The following is a 13,517-nucleotide window of genomic DNA, read 5'->3' as shown; positions in this document are numbered from 1 at the left end:
GAGTATCTTTACGATGTTGATTGTAGTTTGTGGTTAAATTTTATTTATACACGTGAGTAAAAAAATAACATATATCGTTGTTACGGATAGCATTGAGTGGGCATGACGAGTTCTCTGTGCAAGAGTAAACCATGATTGATTTTGTGCACTCTCAAGAAAGCGCGAATCAGCGGGAATTGCGAAAAGTGGAGGGAATACAGAGACGCTGTGCAGTAATTCGTACCCAGGCAACACACACATACACACACACAACGAAATGCGTCATGCGGGCCAAAGTGAGATCATGCGGGCAGATGAGGAGATGAGGTGATCCCGAACATCCGCGGACAGGATCGTTTCACGGTTTCATAGCCACTTGTTTCGTTTGTTATTTCAATCTGTCAGGCTGCAAGAACCAAACTAAACGACCGTAAGTATCTTCTCAAAAACAAAGTTGGCAGCGTTAATAATATACCTACACGCTTACACAAAAGTATAACTATATACATATATATATATATACACATAAAAATTGTCCAAGTATGCAAGAGGTAGTTTATAACTATGACCAGGTATAATAATGCGTATTACGAAGAAGCGAAAACACAACGATTTCTCATCACTCCAAGTATCCCGCAGATTAGATTTTTTTTTCGCCGTATTCTTCAGGCCACGATGACATTTCCTGCAATTCGACTTGATACAACTCTCGCAATACCGCAGACGGACCGAAGCTTATCGTACGACTGAAACGTGATTTTATTTATCTTATATATTTATACAATTGTATTCTTCCGCGGTCGAAACGTCGTCGTTACATCATTTTCTGCAGAACCGCGGAATCGTTTTGCGGAATTAATCGTTACATACGTAGTTGAAAATTGATTATAAATCAAAGAGATTTTATACCTCATGAATAGTAAAGCAACGACAATAATAATTATTGCAGTTTCTTGTATCGTGCAGATTCGACAGATCTTTTGGTTTGTTTCTACTTATTCGTAGGAATCAAATTTTCAAGACTATCCAGTATTTTCGTTTTAATTTTTGTTTTTTTGCATGTTGTGAAATTGAATTTTGTTAAAGATTGTGTAATGACCAAAAAATTTTAAACCCATCGAGACAATAAACATCGACGATCTAATGCGGAATTTTGTTATTCATTCATTTATTTATTTTCAATCTTGCGTCTGCGCATGTATCTCAATGCCCTCAAACATCGTGACATATTTCCCTCCGTATTCAAGAATACAAATCGACGCTCGTTACATCCTTTATAAACAAATAATGATGGAAATGAGCAAAATTTAAAAAAATTAAGAGAAAAATCTCGTTACCGGAAGTTTCGCGACAACGTAAATACCACCATGTAATATACCGGATACACCTTGACGCCGAGACTATAGACGCAGTCTCAGCTCTGTTAAGATTCCGAAGAAAAGAGACAGGCATCTGCAGACGCGGTGTCTGTTACATTTTTTTATCTACAACTTAGAAACGCACGTGGCGACCATATGTCGGTGACTCCACATCACAAGTCATTATACCTGCACGTGTAATGCGGTGAAAATCTCTGATTCTGTGTGAAAATCTCAGCAAGGAAACGACTCAAAAATTTTTTCCTCACCGACGATCAAGACTGACGCGATGCACTGGATTCAAATTTCTTTTCCTGTTTCCTTTTCAGTAATAATTATTTCAAATCGATATAACGATAATTACTAAACGGTACAAAATTGTAGGGATAATTATTTTCGCCGGTGCAACATGAAAATGGAACTTTTTGTTAAAATAATTGAATCTAGCAGGTAATTTTGTGATAGGAAAGTGTCGTCTCCCGAATTTCTATCTTCCACCTTATTTTATTAGGGTTATTTATTTATTTGGTTCGTTACGAGATGTTTCATCGGTTTATTTTAAGATAAATTGGTGATTGTTTCAAGATGTTTCCTTTTAAATTTTGTGAATTTTTGAAATCTGGTTAAATCCTGGTCTTTAGTTTTCTAGAAGACTTTTCCTTTCAGATAAACTAAAATTTCCAGAATCTCTCTAACGAACTTTTACAACAAAGGTGGAACGACTTAAATTGAATAATGAATTCAAATAAACCTTTCCAGTGCACTTGATGATACCAGCGATGTGAAATTCGTAAATAACTTTGTTTGTTATTCACAAAACGTCTCAATTTATAAAAAATCTTTTACCGAATGCCTTCTCCTCCCTCTTCGCAACAATACCGTGAAAAGAGCGTTGTTTATCAAACTTGAACTTATTTTCTATCAATCAAACATCTACAAATAACTCTAAATTAACTTAGAACTAATTTACAAGCTATAAACCAATGAACAAGCCTTTCCTACACAACTTTTGATCAGACAACCTGGTTAGCACCTTTTGTATAATTAAGCTTGTACCTGTATGTTAGGTTTTTTTATAACACGATCTGCAGCTAAGATTAAAAAGATGCTTTTTAATTGAATGATACGTATCTCGATTTGTTCAAATCCATCTATAAAGTAAAGCAGGATTCCGAGTATACACAAATACGTGGTGTGCAAATACTGCAGCATGTATACAGACAGACATACAGAATGCGAAATATCCGTAGAGGCACGATACCTCAACAGCAGTGAGAATTCGAGTCAGCCCCGAATTATTGGAGAATGTTCTCATCAGCTGGGAACGCGACAATTTTTCGTTGTATACCTATACCAAGGGACGTAACGACCAGTGGAAGAGGTGAAAGAACCGGTTCTCGTATACATGACAAATCGGTTGAAAATCTCGAACCAACGTCTCTCTCCTTCTCATTGTCAGGTAGCGTTCCGAGTTGATTATACATATTTTTTATTTTATTGTTTTTTTTCCTTTTTCTTCAAGTAATTATAGTGCGTGTATGCACTTAAATGTATATATAATACCAAACCCACGTGATATATAAAATTTTACCATCCGCGTGCGCGTATCGAAGTTTCGCAAACTCGTTCACGTGCCTCACAGACGCAATAACTATGATTGAAGTTGCAGGTAAGGTGAAAAAAATATAGACGAAAATTGACGTAGGTACGACGATGACGAAACGCACGTACGGATGGATAGGTGCTAAGCAAGTCAAATGAACAAGGTGAACGAAGTGACTCGTGGCTGTTAAACAATATACGTTTATACGTATAAACGAGTATGTGTTAAAAAACTTGGCATATTATGTCTACGTACAACGCTACTGCGGCTGAAAAAAAATTCAAAAATAATAAGAGATAACGATGGTAGAGGTAACACGGTGCGTTAGAATCTTCCTCCTGCATAATTATCGTACGCATGGGGGAGCTGATGCCGAGTGTGGGCGAGTAGGAGAAGAGAAAATACCATTATCATTAGCTAAGCACCGTAACGCGACGCAAAGAGAAAAAGGGACTTTTATTCCAGCACCATCAACATCGCCACGACGGTTATTTTATCGGAGCGTACCCGGAAGAAAGATTAAAGTCACGAGCACGTGATGAACAATATGCGTTATTGCGTTTCGCGCTATATGTAAAATTTATCATCGCTACTCGCTGAAAATAAACTGTTTCATTCTGTCGTATGACGTTTTTTTTTTCTCTTGTTGTTGTTAAGGAACTCGAAGAACAGATTATTCGTTTAATATTATCATGCAGACTGCCGACGTCAATTTCACTGATTGTGAGTGAAATATATCGAAAACGTACGGTAATGTAACGTGGAACGCCGTTTAATTTAACACATTACCTTGTCATTACATACACTATTACTTGGATAGTTTAAAAAAAAAAAAAAAAAAAAAAACATTAATGTAAATTACGATGCTACTTTCCCGTGAAACGGCTAATTTCATTTTCAAAACGATCGTTGTCATTTATTCGTTCGTCGTATAATTACGCTGCGAATGACGAAACGACGCGCATTTTCATATTAACAGCGGTGAAAAGTGCGTCGACGCGAGTATCTTCACGCACTGCGGTGGAATGAAAAAAAAAATTGGGTGAATCCATCGTTTAACGAGTGTCATGTATATATGAGGCATTCCGCTGAGGATTTTATTTATTTTCAAGTATGGTATAGAGTGTACAAAAAGAACATCTTTCCCCGAGATTTGGACTTCTTGGATCACGGGTTTGATTTTACTGCTCCCAAAAACATGATAACTCAATTATCGAATTGATAGCCCCAAGCGATTGGCCTTGAATTTTCCTTGTAAGTTCTTTGTTAAAGGAATGAAAATTTAGAGATCAAGATGGAAGTGGGAAAGTTTTTGGTTTAGAAGCCAGAGGCGAAACAAGTTATTGAAAAATGAAAGAACTCGTTTTTTCTCATTTTTCTATTAATCGTTTCGCCTCAAGCTTCTAAACCAAAAGCTTGACCAATTCCATCTTGCTACCAAACTTTTCCGTTTCTAGAAACGAATTCATGCGATAAAAACTATAAGCTAATCGATCGAAGCTATATCAATTCGATAATTGGGTTTCCATGTTCGTGATAGCAGTAAAATCAAATCCGTGGTAAAAAAAAAAATTAAAAACTCGGTAAAAGATGTTTTTTTCGTATTACTTTACACCATACTTAAAAATAAAATAAAAAACTACCGACGATGAGGATCACACGTAGGTCGATTCGGGATAGAACGCCTCACATGCAGTGGCGGGAAAGGATGATTGACCGTATAACGACTGACGAAAATACTAGACAGAAAACTCCATGCATGGGATACACAAGAGATTAAACAAGTACGACGCGTACGTATCATCAGTTTCAGAAACGTGGCCGCATACCCTGTGACGCTTAGAACACCAGCATCAGAGTGGTGGAAAGAAAAAACAACGGTGTGTTCACGTAGGTATGTACATTATGCGGGTGATACGACGTAGTGCTCGTGACAGGAAATAAAACGGCATGTGTTCTGATACCCTGCAACGTACATATATGTACAAATAAAACGACAGGTGCCCGCAGTCCGGTTTTCCATTGTCGCATACGTATACATATATACATATATATATATAGGTTATACAACGCGTGGAATTGGAACACGTACCCATTTCTATGCCAATTATAATTTATACAACATAATATAACCTTCAGTATAAACAGGGTCATGTTTTTCCTCAACTGGTCATTATGTTGAAGAATATGAATGATCTGTGGTAAAGTGATGCTGCGGAAGTGAAAATTGAGCGCACAACTCACCCTCATGCCAGATTCAGCTTTCTGGTACCAACTCATCCTCCTTTTTATGCTTCCGGACATTTTTTGGAAGGGACGTTTGCTTCGGGGAGATAATGGACCAGTTTACTGTTATTATATCAACACTATCCACTAGTTTTTAAGTTTACACAGAACTCCGTTGAACTTGTCTCTTCACTTCACTCTCCACTGTTTTTATCACACTTTATAGATCCATTAATTTTCCATGTTCGAGTGAAAAGTGGAGAAAATAACAAACACCACCATCTGGCACACAAAGAAAAACCTCGGATGACTCTTCGCAACCGTTTTCTTCGTTGACTCGCAGGTGTTTCTGACACATTACCGCATCTTTGCTTGTCAAGGTTCAGAATCTAACAGATGGAACAATTCAATCGATCTACTCAACGCGTCGTCGTCATCAATAGTTGTTAATTAATCGAGAAGTTGCAGTCGATTAGCGTTGATCGGTCTTTAATTCAATCCTCAGACAATATTCCTACGCTTACGACTTCGGATGCAACGTCGTTCCGTGTTACTCAACGAATATCGTCGTTGTATAACGTTCTCCTCCGTCAAGTATCACCAAACACCGTCAAACGGCGCAACAATTAAAAAAAAATAAGAAAAACAACAAAATATCAAACTGTGACACAGAGCCCTTCGAACGGTTTCGTAACAGGGTGAGCTTGAGCTACCGACGGTCGTTCAGCGAGTGTGGCTTACAAAAATCGGATCACATTTCCCGCGGTGAACGACGACGAGGCGACAGCCAAAGAACAGGAAAGGATTTCTGTAGCAGCTGCACGAAAGCTGCTAAACCACTGAACGATCTCTCAAAACGAGGTCCGCCAGTTCAACTGCTTCACAAGTGTAGACACCCACTGTACTTTTATTCACCTATCGTACCCCAGGGACCTGGACAACGACGATAACGACACGTGCATCTGCGGTAGACGCGGCAGTTCGCGTCCGACTGGCGGGTGCGGATAAACTACGAAATGGAAAGGCCGTTGCTTGGTTCGGAAGAGGGTGAATACTACCAAACAGCTCCGAACAAGGTTCTCGTGAACGAGAAGTCGAAGCGCAGGGAGTTATGCGGTTCGGAGTTGGGTCGAATTTATTTACCTAGACCCCCGGGATGCTCAGACAGATTCTAGAACGGGGCTTTTAGACGCGGTTCTTTCGACAACGTTTAACGTTTCTCATCGCACGAGATGAGCAGACGTGCGATGTTTGATGGGACTTGTGGGTTTCCGGCAAATCTAAGCCGCTGAGCTGAGCTCGGTGATTCCGGCGTGCGAATTGCTGATGGCAGAAAGTATCTACGTACAGGAGCAAAAACCATCCGGCGGCAAAGCACGTTGTGTAATTGACGACCTTCACGCCATGCTGACGAAGTGTAAGAGTATACAGGCATATACCGAGGAATGAGAAGTCGGCCTCTGTCTATCCCCTCGGGAAATGAGACCAGGTATGTATTAGGTACGCTTAGAACCACCAAAACAATCCGTTCCAATTTTATCAAACTTTTGTAAGGTTCGTTAGACGTTGCATCCTGGTGGAGAAACGACGTTGACTCGATGAATTTGGAGTCGTACGTTCGTTTCCATGAAACTTTATCACCTTCGAAAAATTACTGTTGTAATGAATTTTGGAAAGGTGGTAAAACGCATCGTTGATTTTTTCATTCCCAAGTATCGCGTTTGCTTCATTCCTGTATACGTATAAATAGCAATCGCAAACAACTCGTATTATATACATACCGATCCTCTTACAACCAACAACGTATCTGATGAACGGAAACGTTGACGGTGTAAAATTGCACGCGATAGAAGAAAAAAAAAGTGTACGGTGATCGAACAACGAGAATTTACCATCTTTCGCATTTGCGGCTTCCGATTCTGTTACAACTATACTCGTACATTAATTTTAAACCACGAATTTTTAGTTAAATCGTCAAACGCAGACGTTGTGGGTACTGTAATTACATCCCGGAGATACTGGACCGTATTAAAAATGACGACACATCCGGATGGGAGAAGCTGCTGAGGATGAGTTTTGAAACGAGCTGCGTAACGCGTTACAGTGATTGCAACCATGACTGCTATAACGCTATTGTCTGTATCATAATAAAGAGTAGTCCAAACGAACGTGAACAAAGTTTGATCCCAACCACCTTACCGAATCGATCGTCCATTTTTTACCAACTTCTACCGCACCAAATATAAATTTTATAATTTTTTGTAGATTTTTTCCACCTGCCCTCTAGGAGTAGGTATTTTGGACTCTATATTTTACAACTTGAAAATTGTGCATTGGATGAAAGCGTTGCCAAAGAAAAAGACTTGTGTTTTTTCGTAAATTTGTCTAAATACAATTGAGTGAAATTTTAATATTTGGCTGTAACTTTTCTTCAACATAATTTTTATCCGATAATAGGCACATTTATGTGCAAAAAGAGGCGTAGCTCTCAAATTAAGGCCATAGCCATTAGACGTCAAATGTAAAAAAATTTTGTTTTCAGTCAAAGAGAATGACAAGCAGTTTCGAATGTTTCGAAAATAAAGTTGTCGAGAAAAATTTATATTTGTGCGTTTTTCGTTGAAAATGATGAACAAAGATTTTCAAAAAATAGTGAAAAAATTATTTTCACCCGAAACTCTTTGATTAGAACCAATCATTTCTACGATAGTACAACAAAACCGGGGTAGAAGATACGAGGTGACAGAGTGACCTGGCAGGTTTGATACGACTGTGTATTATTAATTATACCCACTACCGATAACACTACGATCACAGTCACACTATACATGGTCCTTCACAAACTAGCGATATTAAGTCGTTATCAATTTCCACAGAATCTCGACCCATCAAAATGTTGTTTCTATATATACGCGCAATGCTCGGGATTATATAATTGTTGTGCTGTTCGATTTTAACAATTTACGTCTGACCGTCTAACCAAAGAAGTTTATTTTCATTGATATATGCATAAGGTGAATGACTGGCGATTTCGAGACAATTTTTTATCAAGATGAAACACAGAGAAAATGAGAACGTGACGATTTTTCGATTCGACTTGATGGGTTACGAGTCACATTTTATTTCCGTTCGTCGATGAACTCATAGAGTCCATCTATTCCTCTATTATTGATACACTAATCCCGTCGTGACCACCACATCATCACAATAAGTACAACCTTGACGATAACCGTGTGAATATACAACGATTTATGCTACGGGCATTGAAGCAGTCGATGAAATATGTACCTTATCAAAATGTTGGATTAAAAACGGTCAAGTGGGTACATGTTACACTTTCCACCCGAGTGATATGAAAACTCGTGAAATATTCCGGTGTTTTCGGTACAACGACCGCGATTTCAAAGTAATTTCGTTACGGCGAAGCGTGTGTCGGCAACCGTACAGAAATTCGACCGACGATAATTACAGCTAGGTTATAAAATATCGAGTAAGTACGTAACTACTGCCCGAAGAATCTACAAGGTCGGTACGAGGTGTACGCGGGTTCGATAAAGACTGACAATGAAATTGAACGCGTCGTCGCGGCGTCGTCCCGACTCACTCACTCACTCACTCACTCTACTTACTCCAGATCAGAGCGGGTATACGTATACCTACGATAGGTGTGTGCATGGCCCACAGAAATGTTACACCTTACACAGCGACAATGCTCAACTGTTGCGAAATAACAGCCGATAAGCGGCCCGGCACAAACATCTACCCTGTGACTTACATGCGTGTGTGGGTGTTGGGAGATATGCTGTCCGATAGAGGCGGTGATGATGACGATGACGATGATGAGGGGGAGGAGCAACGCAGGACGAAGTTAAACGGCTATCGAATACCTTTTACTCGGTTGTGTATGAAGCATTCGACCCCGAACCAACCTACGTCTGATCCTCGCTTCATCCGCGATTTTATTTATATTTAATTACGGTGCAGTGTACGAAGAAAAAAAAATCATCTTTCACTGAGTTTTAGATTTTATGGACCATGGATTCGGTGTTTTAAGGCTCCGAAAAACACCAACGGGAAATTGGTTAGTCGAATGAATGAAACGCGAGAATTGCAGTACTGTACATTAATTTATCGATCACCGAGAAGCGTCTGAAAGGAAGGCGTTACTTATTTGTAGCATGTAGAGACGAACAGGAGGTCGGTGGTTTTGAAACGGTGTAACGGATAAGGGACCGATAAGCGGTGTTATTACAGCGGACAGCATCAGGTGTGCACGGGTATCGAACTAGTAAATATCTCAAATGCACTTGTGTATTATAGCATACGACGCATACTTACAGCTATTCTTTTATGACACGTTGCTGAACATTGCAGGAGTCGGTTATTTTTATGAAAAATGTTACATGTCGATTAGCATGCTTGAAATAGGTATGATGCAAATAGAAGAGAGATTGAATGTGTATAAAATAATAACGATGAACGTTTTTTCCTGCATATTACATAGTAGACCTCTACCAGGTTTTTCTTCCATCTTCTTCGTCCGGGGTGGGTTGAATTTCTGAATTTGAAAAGTTCCGAAAGCGCTTAATTCCGAATGACTAGGTGGCGAAACTTGAAGTACCGAAAATCAGAATGCCAGGGATTCTGAGGATAAAAATATCGAAAATCCCGAACAGAGAAAGATCGAAGTGGTAAAATTTCATCAAGCCAGAATTCGCAGAACTGATAATCTTGGATCATCCAGAATTTCGATGTTTCAGATTTTAAAATTTTATCATTTTGGCCCTTGCGGCATTTTTTACTTTCAGAATTTTGCCTTTTCGGGACTTTGCACTTTTGGAACTTCGAGCGTCGGGTTTCCGAAACTGTGACGTTTCGTCAAAGTTTGACTTCTTTACTTTACGTTTCACCACCGAAAAATTGAGAATTTGGCGCTTTCGGAACTCTTCAAATTCAGAATTTCAACCCCGCCCCTCTTCGTCCTTATACTCTCCAAGGACTTGGCGTTTTGGATCCGTTTCTATAGTATTCAGTGTTTACTCGCGGGGACGCGAAAGGGTGAAACGAAAAAATATACAAGTAAAAACTGTCGCGCCCAAAGAGGGACGAAGAAGCAGCAGGGTATTTAAATAAACGGAATCTATTTTCGTCCGAAACCAGCAGCATGCAGGCATACGTGAAGGTCCAAGAGATGAAAGTTGAAAAAAGATAGTGAACGAAAAAAGGGAATGAAAAAATGACGCACAAAGCTGATCGGAGCAACTGCAGCGACGAAATGCGATGCGTGAATTTCTTTCCAACTCCTCAGCTAGCTTGAAAATCTCTATTTTTTTCTAAGCTTGCATTTGTTACATTTGCTACAATAATTCCAATGACGCAATTGCGCTGCAACTGTAATCGTATATATAACGTAGTTTCTTTTTCCGGCCGTCGACTAATGACACGTTACATCTATACATATATATACACACACGCGTATTATACATGAGGAATTTTCAATTACCCCGAGACTTTGATAACTCGGGAGTCGAGGGGTCGACTCAAGAATCAATCGTACGATTAACAAGCAATAAGGTCAGACGACTTGCAGGTCACGAGGTCCGTTCGGTGTAAACATGAGATCAGTAGCGGTGGATTCTTTGATCTCCTCTCATCTCCGCGGTTGAACATCTTTTCAAATTTTTTTCCCTCTGCATTCCCTTGGGAATAAAAAGTCTACAAGGACCACGATAGAGTCGAGGAGGAACATCGCGTTTAGTTACGCGTACGCGAGTCGGAACTGTTTTAATTAGTTATAATCACCTTATACCTACTGGACTAATTAACATCAATTACGAAACCAAACTAGGAAATTAATACCTCATTTCAATTGGTTTCGCTTCCGCTTCGATGCAGTAGGTATATAAAGGGACGCAAACTGCAGCGAACATTCATATAACCGAGAACTAAAAAAGACGTATAAATTGAAGAAAAATAAATAGTGCTAGGACTTGAAATGAAAAATAGCGAGAGAAAAGTGCAGCTTGGAAAAGTTAGCCAAGTCCTATAAACGTTTTAAATTTCAATTCCGTACGAGGTAGCTAATCCAGCGTCATTTCGCTACCGACCAATTTCTAACCCTCATTTGGCGTGAGTAAGAAAATGTCGCGTTTTTACAAATCTCGTGAGCATAATGTCATATATGTATGGATTCGATAAGGGTTGTATACAGTGATGACCGACAGTAACGGTGTTAGTGATCGATTTACAACACGGCTGCGCGTTTCCGCCTGTTGAAACAAATTGCTGTACATGTACGATTATTACAGTCACTGTATTAAAATACAATACCGGGCAATCAGGTACGTATATTATACGGAAAGGCGGTTTTCACTGCGATATACATATACACGACGACGTTAGCAGATAACCATAAAGTGACGACACGATGTTATCATGTATTTTCCTAATTGATAGGCAAACTCGACTGCGTCGATTAATCAAAAGTTTGACTTGCAGGGATTATTAGCGAACATTCGCGTACACGTATTACTGCATTCTCGATTCCCGCTCGATGCGAACGAAAGAGTGTATGGAATAACGTTCAGCAAACTTTGTTCATAAATTAACGATTTATCTGCCACCCCCCATAGGATTACCTGCGAGCGCGTATAATTCTTGATACGAGTTATAAACGAAACTGAAAGCGAACATCATTCAGCAGCAATACTTTTTGAATTCACATTTCGTTTCTCTTTCCATTATAACAGTAAAATATTTTATCCAAGACTCAGACTTCTTTACAACATTGCAGGTGAAAATAATTGCAAAAAATAATGTGACTTTGATACGAAAACATGTGGATTTAGGAGTCGAAAAGTAATAACAGATGTAAAAAAAAGAAATAAAATACCCATGAATATTCGTACGCAGGATCTACGTAATAACTCTTCAAGACTGAAAAAAACAAACTGGCGAGATTTTAGGGGACCGGCACGTATACCGAAAACTGAGAGAAAAGGAAAGAATTGGTTATAATTAGGGGAGTTTTCGACCAGGTAAAAGATACGATTCGAGATTAGAGATTTATCCAGAATGCACGGGGATCGACGATGCTTATGGGAGGAACGACATTCCGGTTTCCAGCCTTGCCTAGCCCCGGGAGACTGGAGATCTCCAACTCTGGACCAGCGCACCGTTATGTTACCTCACTTACCAACAACCCACCTACCTACTAAACTTTATACACTCGAATCCTGGAGTAGGTTGGACCGTATATGCAATGCTGTTAGGCAAGGTTAGTCGCTTCTCGTGAACCGCGTTGGGTTTTGTCAATTTCATATCATCGAACACGTCTACCCGTAAGGAAGGAAGAAAAATTCAATTCGTTAGTTTGTACTAAGAATTTAACTCGCAAATCATACACGAAGACGTTAATGACCCTCTAATAGGAATATTCATATATTTCGTTGTTTAAAAATTTTCAACACTCCGAAACAAGCTTCGTGGCATTTTTTTCTTCTTCTTTTTAACATTGATTGTACGTACAGGTATTTGAGGACGAATTCCGACCTTGAGAAATCTTACCACACCGATTTATGAGTGTACACCGTGATACTTGAAGACACACGTGTCGTGCATGGGACACGCAAATCCTTTTCGACCGACCTTCCGGACGGGAAAACTGTTTGTTTTTCCAAACGGAGAGTCGGTGAGTAAGTCTGCGAGAATACTCGGGTCACCAATATCCAACATACTAGTGTCCGTTTGTTTGGATTACAGAGAGAATGTGCGAGTGTAAAATATGGAAATATTCGATGCCTGCCTTAGCAGACTTCATGGTTAATTTCTTTTCTTTTCTTTTTTTTTTCAATATTGATTCCGTACTTGTGACGTTATCGAAACGACGAGTAGCGAATTTATGCCACGGAAATTCGAAACCTTATACCGAATTATAACAAATGAACATAATAACGGGTATGTTCGCCGATCTGAATCTTCAGATTATTATGATCGCGGCATTTCAGTTAGCTGCCTATTCAAATTCACGCACTGTTTCGCATTTTCTGTTGCAAAGTGGGGCTTATTATTATTACATTATCATTGCAGAAGGCGGGATTGTTTCTTTTTTTTTTTCTCTCTTCTCTTTACGTAGGTACATACATTTGTTTTCTCTTACAGTCTTTTTCTTTTTTTCTTTTTTATCAAGCTAGCGTATCTAATTGCGAGTGAATACTCGATTTGAGTAGGCATCTCTCTGCCGGCCTGTCTTTCCTCTTCCGGTTTCTGCGTTAAAAATTTACAAACTTCCTGTCCGTGCTGCATGGAGATATAACACAACGCGATTTGAGCCGCTGCACGAAGCGCACAGA

The 13,517-nt window shown here is 39.4% G+C and overlaps 1 protein-coding gene across 3 annotated transcripts in view; it reads right to left on the bottom strand.

The window, feature by feature from the left end:
* The window catches only part of dia (diaphanous related formin 1), a 43,489-nt gene that overhangs the window by 26,989 nt on the left and 2,983 nt on the right, over positions 1 to 13,517 (bottom strand). The window contains exons 1-2 of one of the 3 annotated variants that reach the window (XM_069135613.1): positions 8,455 to 8,735; positions 5,185 to 5,555 (exon numbers count right to left, since the gene is read on the bottom strand). The exons of 1 other annotated variant lie outside the window; for it this stretch is intronic. In XM_069135613.1, coding sequence (XP_068991714.1) covers positions 5,185 to 5,244 — 60 coding nt within the window. In that variant the 5' untranslated portion in view covers positions 5,245 to 5,555; positions 8,455 to 8,735. Of the gene's footprint in view, positions 1 to 5,184; positions 5,556 to 8,454; positions 8,736 to 13,517 lie in introns of those variants that run through there. One more of the 3 variants, XM_069135614.1, reaches the window with a different exon arrangement.

The sequence above is a fragment of the Neodiprion pinetum genome, chromosome 4, assembly GCF_021155775.2.
Source record: "Neodiprion pinetum isolate iyNeoPine1 chromosome 4, iyNeoPine1.2, whole genome shotgun sequence".
NCBI classification, from domain to species: Eukaryota; Metazoa; Arthropoda; class Insecta; order Hymenoptera; family Diprionidae; genus Neodiprion; species Neodiprion pinetum.
The sequence above is the reverse complement of the archived record's forward strand: the minus strand, read 5'-3'. Positions and strand labels throughout refer to the sequence as shown.